Source organism: Amblyomma maculatum, chromosome 3 (genome assembly GCF_055883805.1).
Source record: "Amblyomma maculatum isolate TAMU_Amacu chromosome 3, ASM5588380v1, whole genome shotgun sequence".
NCBI lineage: Eukaryota > Metazoa > Arthropoda > Arachnida > Ixodida > Ixodidae > Amblyomma > Amblyomma maculatum.
Genome location: NC_139346.1, coordinates 218,337,228 through 218,356,019, shown reverse-complemented (window position 1 = coordinate 218,356,019; position 18,792 = coordinate 218,337,228). Strand labels below are relative to the sequence as shown.

The window sequence follows — 18,792 nt, the reverse complement described above, 5'->3', positions numbered from 1 at the left end:
GCAGACTCGATTAACCACGAGCATGCATTCTGACAGTTGACACTGCCGCACACTGATTGGTCGGCGGGATATGTGACTTCACAAGCCCCCATGGGATGGTCCAGCTGGAAATATCTGCCAGCTCCCTCCATATAGAAGAGCGAGTTGGCGATCGATCTACCTTTGGAACCGGCCCATGTCAGACGCGCACTCCTATGCCATGCAGGTACGTTCGTACGCTTATGTTAAACGGGGCCCTTAATTGATGTCTGCTGGAGAAGGAAATTGAAAAGCGGCGGCCACTTCCGAGCTCAACTTTTTACCGTGCACCTCCGTTTGTCTTATTCCTCCAGAAAGAAAACATGCTTGTCCCTTAGCAAGGCACATTATGTCGTCCTGCTGCAATAACTTCCTGGATACCACATAACCTCTTCAAGGTTCCATTTCCCTCGTCTATCTTGGCAGCCTACTCCTTTAGCGTGGTTAACGTCCGCATCACCAACACTTCACTCTGAGGCATGCATGCTTTCACTGTGTCTTTTATCTGTTCTTTAACCCTTGTGCAACTAACAGTGGCGCGCCCTGTTACCCTTACAGTTTCCGAAAACCACGTCAGCTGCGAGACCAAAGCATTGGACATTTTGTCATCGTACACTGCTCCTGTCAGGTATGCCAATGTTAACATGAACAATCAAGCGAGAAATGCAAACGCTGGTTCAGTCTCTGGAATAGTGCCCTTCAGATAGTGATGCTGAGAGCAAATAACTTTCATTTCATGCTTTTCTCTTTTTTGTTATAATATAAAATGACCAGGCCGCATACAGCGCCGGTGTATTCGACTGGAAATAGAGGATTGATGCTTTAATTTCTCGTACTTATAATACCTATCACTCTCAGGTGGCACGCTTGTACGCAGCCAGCAGTGAACGCAGCGAAATAGTAGACAAGGCAAGCGCTACCTGTAAACGGTAATTTGGCTTAGTATGCATCAAGAAGGTACGCGTCACTTTACGTATGAAGTCTTGAACTAATAAGATGATCTTCGCATTTTTGTTTCTTCAAGTTGTGACCTTGCGAGCGCGCAAGGCGTGGCGTACACGCTAACGTAGCGTTCCCGCAGGGTGTACTGCCCGCCGGGCTGTGCTGAGAGCGGCACGGTGATTGGCAGCGTGGTCTACCACCAGCTGTCAGCGCTGTGCCGGGCGGCTGTGCACGCGGGCCGACTCAACAACGCCGGCGGCACGGTGTCGCTGGTGGCCAGTGGAAACTTCGCCGACTTCGGGGCCTCCAAAGCCAACGGCGTAGATAGCGTCGGGTAAGACCGGCAGGGAAGCTTGCACTGCACCGGATAGAGGAAATTTGCGGTTGCCCCTCCGCTATTTCGCTTGAAAATTGCAGGACATTAAAAAAAGCCCCCGGAAGGTTTAATTGAAACAAGCGTATGGTGAACATTAGGGCAAGTCAGTTTTTGGTTCCCGACTCTGATGTATAGGCTGGTTCCTAGGGAACATAATGCAGCAACCTTTCGGTACTCGTTTATTCGCACGGGAGTATAGCAAGGTACACCAGCAGCGACTTCGGTTCATTCATTACGTGCATGTCTCGTCTTCGACAAGCTGTTGTATTGAATGGACACAGTGTTACTGTCGTTGGAGCAGTCGGGAGCTGCGGTTATGGATCACTCCAAAGATTACCCGTTCCTTCACATGCGGGGGAAAACTGCACACCGCATGCTGCTTACAACCGCTTCGGTGCTTTCTCTGCCTCGTAGGAGTCAAAATTAAACGTCGACTCACATCGCGAGTAATGCAAGGGAGATGATAAGATCCATTCAGTTTAAACACAAAGATGGGCATCCGCTGACTCGCTATTAGCCTGAGTTAAACTGTGAGAATCTGTAAAAAAAAATATCGAATATGACTGGGACAAAACGTTAGTGGTGTGGTGCCTCGGCATGTCTGTGCTAGATGCCACTGAGCAAGGAGGCGGGCGGCACAGCTAGCATGTGCCTTCTGAACTACAAATGGTCTACGTTTTCCATGTTTCGTCTGATATATTCCTTCTGCTAAGAGAGTAGCTTAGTCTTATAAGCTGATGAAATATATAAGGCAAATAGTTAGTCACAGCACTGAACTTCAAGGCATCATTTACTTCAACAGGTCAGCATTAAAGAGCGCTCACAACAGCAAAAACAATTTAGAACAGTTCAACACTGCTGAGCCGAATGTGGAGCAAAGGCATTAGCTGCGGATGACCGAGTGTTGTTGTTGTTGTTGCTCTTTTTCTTCTTCTTCGTCTTCTTCTTCTTCTTCACGTAGCTTCGCCTCTTCACGACGTAGCTGCGGTCACCCGAGGTCTCGCTTTGGCTGTCGTAGTGTTGCCTTCGCAACAAAAGTGTCCGGCGTTGACGCGGCGGCGGCAAGCGAAGTCTCAGTGGGATGGAGGTGATTTAGCGAGAGTGAAGTACCCTTCTTCCCTGGAGGAGAGGAGGTTAAAGACGCTAAACTTTAAGAGACGAGGGCGGGAGGCAATGGGCGAAGGGAGAAGAAACGCCGTCGTCAATTATAGTCGCGGGGTAGATAGAGTGGAGAGGGAGTGTGACATGTCACACGGTGAGTGATGGACTTGATCATGTCCTCCGCTCGCTTGGTCTGGGCAGCGGTTTCTCCATAAATGGGAACACTGATGCTAAGGCATAATATGCCGCATGATTAGCATTGATCGCCTGTAATTGTTTTGCACCTACAGGTTGCAAGAAGCTGCTCCAGGTTTCACATTCGTTGAAGATCGCCTTGCCAGGATTGAGAAAGGTAACCGGTCTTCTCACTTCACGTACAGTAGCGCGAGCAGATGGTACCGGTATACTACCTGCGCAGGTCTGAATATATGTACTCGTTTAAAGTGAAGCATCCTTGCAACTGGTGCTATTTTCTGAAAGGACAGGCTAAATACGCTTAGAATCAAGTTGTGGGCTCAAGTAAGTAAATTGAATAGAGAAAAAACGAAAGTATATGCGTGAGAAAAAGGGGGAAAATGAAGACGAACGCGGTGTTCAGCTTGTGGTGCATTGCGCATTGATCTATGTCGTTTCGCGCAATTACAAAAATATAAATATCCAAGAGTATGGCGTCTCGTTCTCGCACATTTCTCTGCCAATAAGTTCGTGCCTTTAGATCACACATCTCGCAGACTCAGTGCTTGAACGTTGGGAAACTGTCGTGGTTGTTGTTAGTGTTGAGCGTTTACACCAAGGCGCTTACACATCAAATATTTTGTCCGGTATCGGGTACGAGCAGCTCGGAGTGCTACGTCAGCTCTCGGCGCTCATACGCCTGCACGTAATTCTTATCTTCAACCAGGCTGCCAGCCAGGGTGGACCTCGATTGGCGACACTTGTCTCTTAGGTACTCGCCACAAGCTGAGCTATTCACGGGCCAAGAACTACTGTGCAAACTCCGGCTCCAAGTTGCTGCAGTTCAGAGAAGATGGCTTTCCAGATCCCGTTCTTAGTTTCCTCAGGGCTTCCAGTGAGTACCCGTAAACATGTGAACGCGGCTTTTAGTATTTACGAGAGGAAGATTAATAAAAATTTCCATCAGCGAAAACGAAATAGCTGTTTGGGCGAGGCAGAGAGCTCCACCAGTCGTGTAGGTTTGCAAACCAAGACGAATTTTCCTTCAACTACATTTCTGGTGAGGCTGTATAACTTTCCTTTATATGCCAGTGTGGATACGTATGAGTGGATGTTAATGAGTAATCACTCTCTTATTAAAGGTCTTTCGCATTGCCTGATTCCTCGAAAACATTGCATCAGTAACACAATAGCACCGCATGTTATGTTAGGTTTAACGGCGCGAAGCAACCCATGGGCTACGAGAAGTCTTAGTGTCTCCTGGACAATTTTCAATCACTTAATTTTCAAAACACCGACAACCTTGCTTTGAATTTGGCTTCTATCGGAATACACGTAGATGGAGCGCTTCAGGTCGATTTCACAACTTCGAGGGCAGCAGAACGCGATAACCGCTAAGATATCGCAGCTGGACGTCTAAACTAAAGTTGTTCCAGACAAGGAGCTTTTATTGAGGCTTAGTGTCTCTAGACTAACGGTAAACTGTCCCTATTCCGCATTGTTTCCTTAAGCTATTTTATGTCCAATGGATTGAGGCTGAATAAATCAGCGACCGCTAACGTTAAGCAACGTCAGCAGTGTTCGATGCCGACGTCTTCAGAGGTCGCACATCGTTTTTAACGCTTGTACCTGAGCTGGTTTGACGGTCTGATAATACATAGTTATTTAGGCGCAGATATCGGCCTGCCCTGGGTGCAGAACACCACGGACGATGGTAGCCAGAATCGTCGGCGACGTCGGTCTGGCGGAGACGACTGCTACATCGTGGATGCCGCGTCCGAGGTGAAGGCGAACGCCGTACGCTGGAGCCCCTGTGAGGGAATACGCGGCGTCGTCTGCGAAATGGACATGGGACAATTCCAGGGTGCTTTTATATTGATTGTTCTACTATTACTATCTTCTTGCTGCAGTCATTTGTCGTGCATATGTTTTCCAACAGTATATTTTGTTTATCGCTGTCGGCTAATAATAATAAATTGGTTCACAGGAAGGGAAAGGCGCAGTAACTGTCACACTTGCTCTGTGGACACCCGAACCGCGCCGTAAGGGAAGGGAGGGAGGTGGGAATGAAAGTGGAAAGAGAGAAAGAGGAGCCGTAGTGGAGGGCTACGGAGTAATTTCGACCACCTGGGGATCTTTAACGTGCGCTGACATCGCACAGCACACGGACACCACTTCGTTTCGCCTCCATCGAAACGCAGCCGCCGAGGCCGGGATTCGATCCCGGGAACTCCGGCACAGTAGTCGGGCGTCTTACCACTGCACCACCCCGGCGGGGCAATATCGCTGTCGGCTCGTTACCTTATTTGCTAATTATTAACTAGAGAGTGCTAAGGGTTCTATTCAACGGAGGACCAGTCGGCGTATCGAGGTTATCCGGTTTGGTCGAGAGGGTCGTGACGTCACACGGGGAGCTGTAGAATGAAAAGTGATTAAAATGAGAAATCTGATGATTAGTAGAACATTACTCAAAAGTCACTAGGATATCTAAAGAAAATGAATTCTACCGAAAAGGAGATTGGGATAATTAGCATCGAACCCCTGATAGTCGGTTTGCAAGTCAGGGATGCAACACCAAGGCAACGCAGACTCTTGTGCAAGGCTTTACAAAAACTAGTATTGTATGAATGGCGTGTGATCGTCTCACATGATGTGCTAGCTTATAACTGTAGGGCATTGAGTATGTGTGCGATTACAGAAGCGTTAATTAGAGAAATATACTGATTACAGAGGCATCAATTGAGGCATTATACTGATTATGGGAGTAGTGGTGTGCATGTGAGTGAGGAGTGAGCGTATGCGCGAACGGCAATATACATTGAGAAGGGAATATGCGTAATGACTATGCTTTGACGAAGGGACGAGCATCGTGTTATTACGAAAGAGGAATGTTCGCCTCGGAAAGGGAAGCCGCTGACGAGACCTATTAACGCTACTGCCCTATATACCGTCAACGGCGCAGCTTAAGGGTCCACGAAATTTTACTTCCTGTTCGCCGCACGGACCAGGTTAAACTTCTCATTACAGCTAGGCCCAACTAGATGCTAGAATATTTTACAATAATCGACAGCTGTATCCCCGTTGTTTTAAATAAGGCAGCCCATTTGTTTTATGGGGCAGGTTTTACTACTCCATGCGAGCGCAAAAAAAAAAAAAAAAAAAAAAAAAACTTTAGAAACAGGATTTTACCACTTATTAGAAGCTTAGGCCATTTCCATCAGCATGTGCATAACAGTGTCTTGCGACTTCTCGCAATTGCCTCTTAATTGAAGAATGTCCTAGAATCCTGGGTGCGTGTTATCGATAAACTGCGATGGCAGCTACAAAAAAAAAAGAAATAGAAACATGTCAAGTTCATCTTTTCTGCTTTTGCCATTGCCTGCCTTCCTCACTGGAGGGAAGTGCATGAGATCCCTCTCTCAATTTGCCCACGCAGCCACCTGTGCTGACCCGGGACCCCTGGAGAACGGGACGGCCGAGGTGATGCACCAGGTGGTCGCCGGCCGCATGCTTGAGGGCACTCAGATCGAGTATCGCTGTGCACAGCTGCACTACCTGGTCGGCGAGCGCCGCATCACCTGCCTGAGGAACAGAACGTGGACGGCGCCCAAGCCGCGATGCATGAAACGTGAGACTGACTGGGAAGACATTTTCGCGTTATCCGCGCTTCTTGCATTTCCTAAATAAATGCTCAACATTAATGGGGCCGAAGCTTCCTAATGGTTATTCATTGTGCGATGCCGTGACAGAAGGGAGATTGTCAAGTGAGAAGAAAGAGGCGAGGGTGAAACTAATGATAACGAAGAGGGGACGTAGCCCATGGTAAGAGAAATTAAGGACGGGGGGCGGGGGGGGGGGGGGGGGGGGGGAAGGGGGGGGGGGGGTAGGACGAGAGCTATAAAGGAAGCTTATTTAAAGGACGGAAAGCGAACTGAGAGATTGCTCCGACGCTGTCGCTTTGTGGTTGGCATATTCCAGCTCGTATTCTTTCCAGCAGGGTTCGCAGAGCGAAATAGGTTTAAACTACTGTTCTCTTGTGTCCCTTAATGTCCAACCTACAGTTTATCAGGTAGGTGCAAGTCACGGACACCTTTTATATACCAGTTACTTAGAGCCACCTAAAAAGTGCGAACTTTTATTGTTGTATTTGTTCGAGTGAATTTGACAGGGTATAGTCTGCATACAACAGACATTGTGCTGTTTCTCGTAATATAAATGTCGCGTACTATTTGCATTTTCTCCCGACTAGCGAATATTGAAGTTAAGGACTGTGCATACATCTTTCGCCATCGAAGCGCACTCCCGTCAGTGCAAACAGACAGACGCAACATCGCTGTTGCCTATACGTACCCTTCCGGATTATCTAAAACCGCGGAATGAACCTGTTAATTGCGCGAAAGTATAGAAAGAAAATGAACATATGCGTTATTTTTGTTCCCATGCACAGTGACAACTTGTCTAGAGCCTCCGGTGCCACCCTACGGAGAAGTGGAATACGTCCAAGAAAGCGGAAATGGTTTGAAGTGAGTTGCCACTAGTACACGGTGGACGGCGCTGATATTTCTGAAAATTGACGAACCCACTGCAAGGCCAGAAAACCGTAGTGTTTAAGAAACTGTGTTGCATAGGTTTTACTTTGTTGGCAGCATCAAAGGCTTAAATCTGGTGCGTTGCTTATTAGCATGCTGGACTCAAGCGAAAACATCGCCAACTGTCTGGGAGGCATAATTGGTGTTTTAAGCTTTAGCTATACGCTGAGCGATTAACTCGATTTGTATTTTTGCGTAACGGTTTGCGTAAAACACTTACTCATCTGCCAGCTATACACGTTTCGCTGTTAGGTTGCACTTTCGAGTGCTTGAGGAAGGAAGCATATTCGTGCTTGCTTTGGCCGTGTCGGCAAATGCAACGTTCTACCCTGAAGCTGAACTGTGTTCCATAGGTAGCGAGAAGACGTTTAATGGCTTCATTGTTTTGTAACACTTGATTGTGCCGCATAAGTCACATTAAAACGTACTCATAGACGTCTCACAATCCGTATATAAGTGCCTTTTTTAACTTTAATGCATTATTCTTAAAAGGGTCATGAGACAAATTTCGGAATATCAACTTTTTATTGCATCTTATTTCTGATGTGACAAGCTGATAAACAGCAAAGGTTAACCTCCATCAAAGCTTTAAGTATTCGCGTCCAGATTAGGAGAATGTGAGGCTGCTAGCTTGGGTCACTTTTCACGCTAAGTCTGCTTTCGGCTCTGGTTGTTCTGGCTCTGGTTCGTGTGACGAGCTGTGTCATCAACATCGATGTACTTACGGCGTCAAGGTTTATTTTTAGCGGCAGAAAAGTGTGCAGTGATCGCGTTTACGGGAAAATGTGTCAGCCGCTACCCGATTACCCTTCATGGAGTAGTAATACCATACGTCTCCAGGCACAGATTCTAGGGAGTAATTATTGACCACCGACTATCTTGGTCGAAACATATTGCTATGGTGAAGAAGAGGCTAATTAATTTTTGCCATGTACTTCGTTACATAGCTGGCATCAAATGGGGTCCAACTGAGCGCTCCTTAATACGGCTTTACGAGGCTCTGTTTGTTGGCTACATCCGGTACAGTCTCCCAGTACTTTCTAGTATGAGCATTTCCTGCTTGCGGACTTTAGAGAGCGTGCAAGCGCAGGCATTGAAAATATGTCTTGGACTGCCCAGATGCACCTCTAACAAAGGCACAATTGAAGAGGCACACGCTCGCCCAATGTCCATATACTTGTCACACGAACCACTTCGTGTATATTTACGAGCACTTACAAGACACCGTTTTCACCCACTCAGCAAGATTCTGGATGAGAGGCCGGACTGCAGTTTTACAACTGCACTCCGCTGCCATCAGTCGCAAGTACCGACAGGATATGCCCTCCCATATCGTCCCACCCAACCACCATGGACGATGGATAAACCTTTGGTGCACCTTCGTGTTCCCGGAATACTAAAAAAATCTATGGTACCAATTAGTGGACTCAAACAACTTACTCTGGCACACATCTGGTCAGAATATCCCAGTTATATTCACGTATACACCGATGGATCTGTGTCAGCACAGGCATCCGCTGCAGCTGTGGTCATACCAGCTCAGAAAACGACTCTGCATTTCCTTTTGGGACATAACTCTACATCAACCGCTGCCGAACTTGTAGCCATTCGGGAATCTATTCGCTATATATGTGGGGAACCACCTCAAAAATGGTGCATATTCACGGACTCGAAGACTGCATTACAAATTTCGGAAAACTTCTTACGCCACACTGCCTATCAGTCCCTGGCACTAAACATTACGGAGCTCATCACATCTGCCCAGCTGCAAGGCCACATGATAATGTTTCAATGGATTCCTGCCCACTGCGGCCTCCATGGGAATGAGCAGGCCGATGTTGAAGCGAAAAGCGCTCTCATCAATGGCTTCCAAACAGCTGTGCCTTTTTCAAGAGCGGATACGACGTGTCTTCTAAAGAGTTGTATGAATATTGCTACAGCGACTTACTGGGCTCAACCAGACGCCCGACACATGCGTCTAAGAAAGCTTGATCGAACATTTAAATTTACTGTTCCGCGTGATATTCCGCGTCATCAGGCATGCTTGATACATCGACTTCGTTTAAACGTGGCTTTCACGCGCAAGTACTTACATTTAATTGGACAGATGGACTCACCGGAATGTTTAACTTGTGGCATCCCAGAGACTGTGGACCATGTATTATTGGTGTGCCCAGAGTATGCGAACGAAAGAAATGTGCTAGCTGCTTCCTTGAAGCATTTAGACAAGAGGCCTCTGTCGGAGGAACTGCTGCTGGGCGCTTGGCAGGACAAGGGGAAGGGCATCCAGGCAGTGCGCGCTCTTTGCCGTTATTTGAGCGCCAGTGGACTTGATTCACGTTTGTAAAGCAAGCTGCTGTGTCTGTATATATATTTCATATGCCTTCTCCCACATCGTCACCCATCATGACCTTCTTTCTTCTCTCCTTCCCCTTCCCCAGTGCAGAGTAGCAGGCCAGATTTGAATTATTCGGGCCAACCTCTCTGCCTTTTCCTATCAATAAATCCATCTATCTCTGGTTTGACGCCTCGTGCACACATCTCGCACTGCAACCATTCCGCCTATATGTAGGACGGGCCGGCAGAGGCTTCGGCTCTCGCTGATGTCCGTGGACCCTTCTCGCGGGGCCGTGCTGCCCAGGGGTCACTTCCACGTGGGCACCAGGGCTACCTTCTCGTGCACGAACCGCTTCTACTCGCTGGTGGGCTCCGAGGTACGTAGATGCTTGCCGGATGGAACCTGGACTGGAAGGACCGCCACCTGCATCCCCGGTGAGTATGCGATCACAGTCGCACGAAGGCCTTTCTCCACGGTTTAGCAACGAAAAAAGCGCAGAACAGATACGAACAATCTTTTCGTTCTGCCAATTCCTGTTTGTTTTTTACTCTATTAGGAAAACACTAGTGCTATGTGCGGCAACCATGAATGCTAGCTGATAGTGTCTGAATGCAGTGTGCGGCCGCTCGGACTCCCCACGCTCGCCGTTCATCTATCACGGTAACGCGAGCGAAGTGGGCCAATGGCCCTGGCAAGTGGCATTGTCCATGTGGTCACCTGCCGAGAAGGCCTGGGATCTGCAGTGCGGCGGCACGCTGCTCTCCGAGAGCTGGGTCGTCACAGCGGCCCACTGCGTGGCCAGGGACCGTCGCGGAAACCTGCACGCGCCCAAGGACCTGCGGCTCTATGTGGGAAAGTACTACCGCGATGACGCCCTCGACGACGCCTTCGTGCAAGTGCGAACGGTAAGCAGGCTTTCATTCAGGTACGCCCGAAGTGCGCTCAGAGTTCTAGCCTTCTTTCATTCTGCCTAGCCCCAAGAGATCCACGTGCACGACGACTATGACCCGCTGAAGTACGACGCCGACATCGCGATGGTGCTGCTGGATCGACCGATCGAGTTGACCAGCCGTGTACAGCCTATCTGCCTGCCTACTGAAAGGACCTCGCAGGCCAACATCGTCGACGGCCACCTGGGCGTGGTTGGTGTCTGCTCGCTTTGTGTACTGCACGCAAGGCGATATACATGTTGCAGTAGCGGACTGGGTTCTTAGAGGAGGAATAACAGGAGACGACAGGGCAAAAAATTAGGCAAATTTTCAGGCATATGGAGTTCGCAGCTGCAGGGCGGGGTTTCGTGTATAATTAAAGGAGGCGTTTCGTTTTGGTCGCAGTTAGACTGTGATGATGACAATCGTCATCGGTGAGACGTGCTTTGTATATATATATATTGTAGGTATGTGTTTATTCAGATGGATATAGCCGCTCAGGAGGAACTCGCAGCGGAGCGTCCGGCGTGGCGAAACAAAGGCAGCGACCAACTTCGTCCTCGAGCGCGCCAGCACGCGATGCATGGCAGTGGCTATGAAGACGAAGTTTACCACACTACATTTCCCCCCCGGGTAAAGAAGGAGCCATCCTGGCGACTTATAGAGCCGACAGAACAGGCGGATCGTAGTATGGCTTGATTCGGTTCACATGAACTGTTTCGCGTCCGCGGCGACGCATGTTCGCAGAGGGCGTAACTGGCTCAACTACGTAGTTGACAGGAGATGTTTGTTGGAGGACTCGGTATGGACCATGGTATCGAGCAAGAAGCTTCTTTGAAAGGCCGGTGGTTGTGCCAGGGACCCAGAGCCATACCAGGCAGTTAGGTGCATATGTAGAAGGCTCGCCGGTGTCGCGGTGGCGTTTTTGTTGCCACTGGTTTTCCGTTGTAAGCGAACGGGCGAGCTGACGGCATTCTTCTGCGTACTGGGCGGCGTCCGAGAGTGGCGTCGATTCAGACACCAAGGCGGTAGGGAAAGAGAGCGTCCATTGTACAGGTTGGCTCGTGCCCGTAAAGAAGAAAGAAGGGAGAGAATCCAGTGGTGGTCTGTATCGCAGTATTGTACGCGTAGGTTACGAAGGGAAGAACTTGGTCCCAGTTGGAATGAGCGTCGTTGACGTACATGGCCAGCATGTCACTCAGAGTACGGTTGAAGCGCTCGGTCAGGCCATTCGTCTGAGGGTGGTAAGCAGTAGCGGTGCGATGAGTGATGCGGCATTCTTTTAGTATGGCCTCAAGAGCGTCGGACAAGAAAACGTGTCCGCGGTCACTAAGCAGTTCCTTCGGAGTCCCGCGGCGAAGAATCAAGTTGTTGAGAAGGAACAAAGCAACTTCTCTTGCGGAGGCAGAGGGTAACGGTGATGTTTCAGTGTAGCGAGTAAGATGGTCTACTACCACGATAATCGACCGGTTTCCAGCGGAAGTAGTAGGAAGAGGGCCATAGAGATCTATGCCAACGCGGTCAAACGGACGAGCAGGGCAGGGTAACGGCTGCAACGAAACAGGGGACTTCTGTGGAGTTTTTCGACGTTGGCAAGATTCGCAAGCGCGCACAAAATGTCGTACAAAGCGGTACATTCCACGCCAATAAAATCGCAGACGTAGGCGCGTGTAGGTTTTCAATACGCCACCGTGAGCACATTGTGGGTCACCATGGTACGCAGCACAAATGTCGGTGCGGAGATGACGCGGGATGACTAGAAGCCACTTCCGTCGATCAAGCAAATAATTGCGGCGATAGAGAAGACCGTCACGAATGGAGAAGTGGTGGGCTTGCCGGACGAGCGCTTTGGATGAATGACCGGGAGTAGGACTTGAAAGAAGATGCAAAAGTGCACTGATCCACGGATCATTCCGCTGCTCGGTAACCATGTCGACAATGGAAAGAGTCGACAAATCGTAAGCACAGACGTGCTCAGACGAGGTATCACTAGGCAATGGCGAGCGGGAAAGAGCATCCGCGTCCGTATGCTTCAGGCCTGATCGATAAATGACATGGATGTCATACTCATGGAGACGGAGAGCCCAGCGAGCAAGGCGACCGGATGAGTCTTTCAGAGAGGCCAGCCAGCACAAAGCGTGGTGATCGGTCACAACATAAAACGGTCGGCCATACACATAGGGACAAAATTTTCCGATAGCCCAAATAATGGCCAAACATTCCCTTTCTGTGACTGAATAATTGGACTCTACTTTCGTCAATGTTCGGCTGGCGTATGCCACAACATACTCGCTGTAACCAGGCTTATGTTGGGTAAGGACGGCACCAAGCCCAATACCGCTGGCGTCAGTGTGAATCTCCGTAGGCGCAGTCGGATCAAAGTGGCGTAGAATGAGAGGCGAAACCAAAAGGCGGCGTAAAGTGTCGAAGGCTTTATCGCAGGCCGGAGTCCAGGCTGAAAGGTCGGAGCTGCCGGCAAGGAGCTGGGTCAGCGGAGCGATGATAGAGGCGAAGTTCAAGATGAAACGTCGAAAGTAGGAGCAGAGGCCGATAAAGCTCCGAAGCTGCTTCAGAGAGGTTGGCTTCGGAAACTCTGCAACTGCGCGAAGTTTGGTGGGGTCGGGAAGAATGCCGTCCTTAGAAACTACGTGGCCTAAAATTGTGAGTTTTCGAGCGGCAAAGTGGCACTTCTTCAAATTCAACTAAAGCCCAGCGTTGGCGAGACACGTGAGGACATGCTTTAAGCGGAGAAGGTGAGAAGAAAAGTCGGTAGAAAAAACTACAATGTCATCCAGATAACAGACAGGTCTGCCACTTGAGTCCATGAAGAACAGTGTCCATCAGGCGCTCGAAAGTAGCTGGGGCATTGCAAAGGCCAAAGGGCATAACGTTGAACTCGTATAAGCCATCAGGTGTTATAAAGGCAGTTTTCGAGCGGTCATCGTCAGCCATCGGCACCTGCCAGTAGCCAGAGCGCAAATCCAAAGAGGAGAAATACTCAGCTCCCTTTAAACAGTCCAAGGCGTCGTCGATTCGTGGCAGAGGATAGACGTCTTTGCGCGTGATCTTGTTTAGCCTACGGTAATCGACGCAAAACCGGATGGAACCATCTTTCTTGGTGACCAAAACAACCGGAGAAGCCCATGGACTGTTTGATGGCTGTATGACGCCCCGGCGAAGCATATCGTCCACGTTATCAGCAATGACTTGGCGCTCAGAGGCCGACACGCGATAAGGACGCTGTCGTAAAGGTGCATTTGTACCAGTGTCGATTGTGTGCGTAACGACAGACGTGCGACCCAGAGCAGTGTGAGGAAGGTCGAAGGCAGAAGTGAAGCTCCGTAGAAAGGCAGAGAGCTGATCGCGTTGCGCGGGTGGAAGATCTGCGTCAATAGCTTGTTGAAGAACATCGGGTAGTGTCGAAGCGGTCGCTATATCGCAAGAGCTGAGAATATTAACGTCTAATGAAGTAGGCGTGGCAGGAAGAGTATTTACACGCACGGGATCAAGTTCTTCAATACAACCGAGACACTCACCGCGTAGCAGGACGGATGGGCACGAAAATGGATTCGATACATACATTGCACTAAGACCTTCTTCGAACTTGAGAACAGCAAATGGAAGCAGGAGGTACGGATGGCGTGAAGCGGCATCGGACGGTGTGAAGAAGGCAGTCGAAGTAGTAACACTTTCACAGGAGAGTGGAACGAGGGCAGCAGAAAATGAGGAATGTCTGTGTCATTGGCGACAAGGAGTTTTGCAGACCGGGTAGGGAGATCACACAAAACAGTATCACACACAGGAAAAAAGGCAACTTCCGCGTGGGCGCAGTCAATAACGGCGCGATGAGTGGAAAGGAAATCGTAACCCAGGATGATGTCGTGTGAGCAGTGAGCCAGTACAATAAACTGGATGGTGTATAAGACGTCTTCGATGAGAACACGGGCCGTGCACGCTGCTGAGGGATGAATGCGCTGGGATGAAGCGGTGCGAACCGAAAAGTCGGGTAGTGCGGTGGTCACCTTGCGAAGACGACGGCAAAGAGATTCACTGATGACAGATACGGCAGCGCCCGTGTCAACAAGAGCGAGTATTGCGACACCGTCGACGAACACTTGTATTACGCTAGTTGGAGAAGACGGAGGACTTGAAGAGTTCGAACCAAGCGCAGTTCTTGCCCCGGGAACTGCGACTGTTAGTTTCCCTCAACAGCGCCGGTAGTACGTCGGGGAAGCGGGGATGGTGAACGGCGACGAGGGGAAAATGATCGGCGAGAGGTATACGTTTGATTGTCCCGAGAAACGAAGTCGGAACCGGGTTCAGTTCTGGGCGAGGGCTGGTCGGCGTCGTACGAGTAGTTCCAGGGGTCAGGGCGAGAAGGTGGAAAGCGTTGGCGGCAAAGACGGGCTACATGGCCCGGCAGCCCGCATGAGTAGCAGATTGGCCGGTTGTCCGCGGTGCGTTAAGGGTTCGTAGGGCGTTGGCGTACCCTTGGAATAGGGACATGGAACGCCGACTCAGGCGAAGGCGAAGGATGGTTGGAAGGGGTGGCCTGGTAGGAAACAGGTGCGGTTGTCATTAGCGGCCTGGCTGTAACTTGGGCGTACGTCAATGGTGCCGTTACTTGCGCCTGAACAGGGCTGGGCGGCAGCACGGGGCTGGGCGGAAGGACATCGGCGATATGGTCTTGCACGACACGCCGTATGGTAGGGGCCAAGGATGGAGCCATGTCCGGAACAAGGCGACCAGTGTCTTGTAATTGAGGGACCAGGGATAGTTGGCGGGCGACCTCTTCGCGAACGAAGGCTTTGATCTGTTGAATCAAAGGGCTGTCCTCTGATGAAGTAGAACCGCCCAGTGCTAGTGTAGAGATGGTGTCGTCTCTAACACCGGAGAGCCGAGTAGAAGCGCGCTGCTTTCGAAACTCGTCGTAGCTCTGGCAAAGTTTAATCACATCACTGACGGAGGCAGGATTTTTCACCCAGAGCATCTGACACGCGTCCTCGGAGATACCTTTCAAGATGTGTCCGATCTTAGCCGCTTCGGACATTAGGGGGTCGACACGTTTGCACAGGTCAACGATGTCCTCTATATAACTTGTGAATGACTCTTCGGCATGCTGAGTGCGCTCACGCAAGCGTTGTTCTGCTCGGAGCTTGCGAACTGCAGGACGGCCGAACACTTCCGCAAAATTCTTCTTAAATTCAGACCAAGATGGCAGGTCTGCCTCATGGTTGCGAAACCAGAGGTTCGCCACGTCGGTCAGGTAAAAGATTACGTTGCTTAGCTTGATAGTGTCGTCCCATCTATTGTAACTGCTGACACGTTCATACGCCGACAACCAGTCATCAACGTCTTGGTCAGCCGTGCCACTGAAGAGGCATGGATCACGCTGCCGTAGAACGCCAGAACACAGTACCGTGGCTGGTATGGGCGGCGATGTCGAGGTGGTCTCGTCCGGCATGGTGGAAGCAGAGGGCGATGTGCGGCTTCTGAGTTCCAGGGTGGATGGGAATGTACCCCGCAGCACCTGCACCAATTGCAGGGGTGTGTTTATTCAGATGGATATAGCCGCTCAGGAGGAACTCGCAGCGGAGCGTCCGGCGTGGCGAAACAGAAAGGCAGCGACCAACTTCTTCGTCCTCGAGAGCGCCAGCACGCGATGCATGGCAGTGGCTATGAAGACGAAGTTTACCACACTACAATATATATATATATATATATATATATATATATATATATATATATATACTATCAAAACTGACCCAAAGAAGATATTGGCCCATATTGTTTTGACATATATGTATGAGAAAGTGTCTTCCAACTAATTTCAACAGGACCTCCCTCTTCTGGATGAACGGCATTATTGTTGGAGTCATTTTATGCCGCAATCGAAAACATATCTGCGGCCTTTGTGCATGAGACGTGATGGTGAGTGAGTGTTACCGGAAGGGGTGCAAGGTGAGAGGGGTTGAGCTTACAGGGTCGTCCACGTTTAGGGTGAACATGCGAGCACGTGGCCGTTTTCTTCAGGGTGTCACTGTGTCCAAGCCAGCTGTGCTTCGAAACAAACTGGCAACACATGCAAAGACTACCTCCAGGTTTATCTGTCTCTGTGCCGATTTGCTGTGATGTGCGGCAGTGTTGCGTGCAGCAACACTCCGAAGAGAGCGACCACATCCTTGCATGTTCATTTTAAGAGTGGGCGATCCTGCACAGCATTTCAATAAATAGAGGAGTTTTTTTACAGCAGTTCTCATCGCCCTGATTTTTCCTAGGCTACTGGCTGGGGCCAGACGGAGAACCGAAGCTACGCGGACGTGCTGCGCCAGGCCGTCATCCCCGTGGTTTCGGCGCACGAGTGCGAGCGCGCCTACCGCGAGGGCCGTTTCCCGTTGACGGTGACGTCCAACATGTTCTGCGGGGGCTACGTCAAAGGCCGCGTGGACGCCTGCACGGGCGACAGCGGTGGCCCGTTCGCTTTCGCCGACGAGTCGGTGGGCGACCGGCGTGTGTGGGTGCTCGAGGGCATCGTCAGCTGGGGAGGTCCTCGTGGATGCGGGGCGCCCAACCACTTCGGCGGCTACACAAAGGTGGCCGCCTTCATCGAGTGGATCCGCCAGTTCCTCTGATGCATAGCTGGAGAACACAACGGACATGTACAAGACCACATATGCGAAGCCGAAAAAGAGCAGCCTATTTCCGGATGGTTGTTGGTGTCGCAAGGGACCTGCACACTGCGTATACTGGTACTTCTCGGAATGCTCCTTAGGCTGTCTTCACTGTCAGCAAAACTGCACTGCCGTCGCAAAACTCGGCTGCCAGGGCGGACGACTCTGCCTGCTTAGATGTATAGCTATCGTGCTGTTCGTAAGTCTGTCCATTTTTAAAAGCTGTGTCTGCTCAGTACTAGACTCATCTGTATTGGTCACAAGCAAGAGAAACGCTCGTATTCGAGAGCAATTTATAATAGCACCGGGCGGCACCGAACTGTTTTGTACTTAACGAAATGTTTCAGTGACACGACGTAACACAGAAGTTTAGAAATAAGAATCGTTTTTTTTTTCCTCGAGCAGGTTTGTTGTCCCCAAGCCGAATAGTGGGACTCGGGAAAAAAATGTACGAAATGGTGGCGGAGAGATTTTTCAAGATGTATCTCACATGGTACCACACATTGCTGTGATAGCTCGCATTCATAAGCGGAGGCAATTTTAAAGCCCCTAATCTGCCACGCTAATACATCACGACTTGAAATGTGTTGTTCATCGCAAGTCCATTGAAAAAGCCAAGGGTTAATCTGAATTACCATTATCTTTTGTTTTCTAAGCCTCACTTGTGATAACGACTAATTCTGTTTCTAATATTCTCTGAATGCTCTGCAGCTGACATTTCTAAACAGGTCGACCTGATGGACGCTTTGCTTCTCTCCTGAAATGCACGCTCAACATGGGAAATATGCTCACACTGAGTGAGGCATGAACGGGGAAGGGAGAAGATGCAATGGAAATTTCTTACCTGTATGCCTTTCGTCGAGCGCAGTTTCCCTCAGGCTCAAGTAAATATATGATCAACTGCGTTTATGCTCCTGGAATCCCTACGTCTTCCACATCAACGTCCTATCAAAACTTGATCGGTGCGTGAACCTGCCATATGCCTATGTCGTCGTGCTGCTGGCTGCATGATACGGTATCACGTGTAATTTCAGTCTGTACTACGATGCAGAAGTAATTCGCGTTCGAACCTTTCGTCTCCTTCCGGCGAGATTGTGCTGCGACAAAATGAGTGCCGATACATTTCTTTTTTACTTGGCGTGAGTTTCGTCTTTCGTGTCTACTTGGCTGCATGAACTATTCAGTAATAATTAAAGTGCCTCTTCCTGTTTCGAGGGCCGCTCTCTGGTATATCGTCCACGAAACACCGGTACGATCTTTGAGGTAAAATGAAAATCGTGGCCGTCATGAGTGCCAACTGAGAGTTTACATTTAACGGCAGGCAAGAGGAATCGTTAAGCATGTGTCAGCGCTCTATGTTCCCAGGCAGCCACCAGCACCAGCTTTCTAGGACGCTTGCTAATTGTGAAACAATCGCGGGATATTGTAAGATATTGCTATGATGGGAGTAGTATAAGCCTCCAATGCGTAGCAAAAATTTGCTTTTAAAGTTCGTTGCTTCTCCAGCACTGTGTAGTTCGAGCATAATAGGGTGTCAGTGAATCAGGATGATGATGTCTTGTGTGGCGTGTCATTGCAGGGGATATATAACGAGACTGGTTTATTGCAAGCTCGTTACTAATCAGGACAGATTCCTGCGGGATTTAAGTGTGGG

The 18,792-nt window shown here is 49.7% G+C and overlaps 1 protein-coding gene across 3 annotated transcripts in view; it reads left to right on the top strand.

Moving 5' to 3' along the window:
• Window positions 1-18,352, top strand: part of LOC146197722 (limulus clotting factor C-like) — a 71,930-nt gene extending 53,578 nt beyond the window's left edge. For 2 of the 3 annotated variants that reach the window (XM_084599637.1, XM_084599636.1), the window contains 11 exons: window positions 577-646; window positions 1,100-1,294; window positions 2,728-2,789; window positions 3,339-3,506; window positions 4,281-4,475; window positions 6,048-6,239; window positions 7,059-7,134; window positions 9,773-9,972; window positions 10,154-10,443; window positions 10,513-10,680; window positions 16,746-18,352. In XM_084599637.1, the coding sequence (XP_084455763.1) occupies window positions 577-646; window positions 1,100-1,294; window positions 2,728-2,789; window positions 3,339-3,506; window positions 4,281-4,475; window positions 6,048-6,239; window positions 7,059-7,134; window positions 9,773-9,972; window positions 10,154-10,443; window positions 10,513-10,680; window positions 16,746-17,099 (1,970 nt within the window). In that variant the 3' untranslated portion in view covers window positions 17,100-18,352. The remainder of the gene's footprint in view (window positions 1-576; window positions 647-1,099; window positions 1,295-2,727; window positions 2,790-3,338; window positions 3,507-4,280; window positions 4,476-6,047; window positions 6,240-7,058; window positions 7,135-9,772; window positions 9,973-10,153; window positions 10,444-10,512; window positions 10,681-16,745) is intronic. The other variant, XM_084599638.1, reaches the window with a different exon arrangement.
• Window positions 18,353-18,792: the final 440 nt, after the last annotated feature.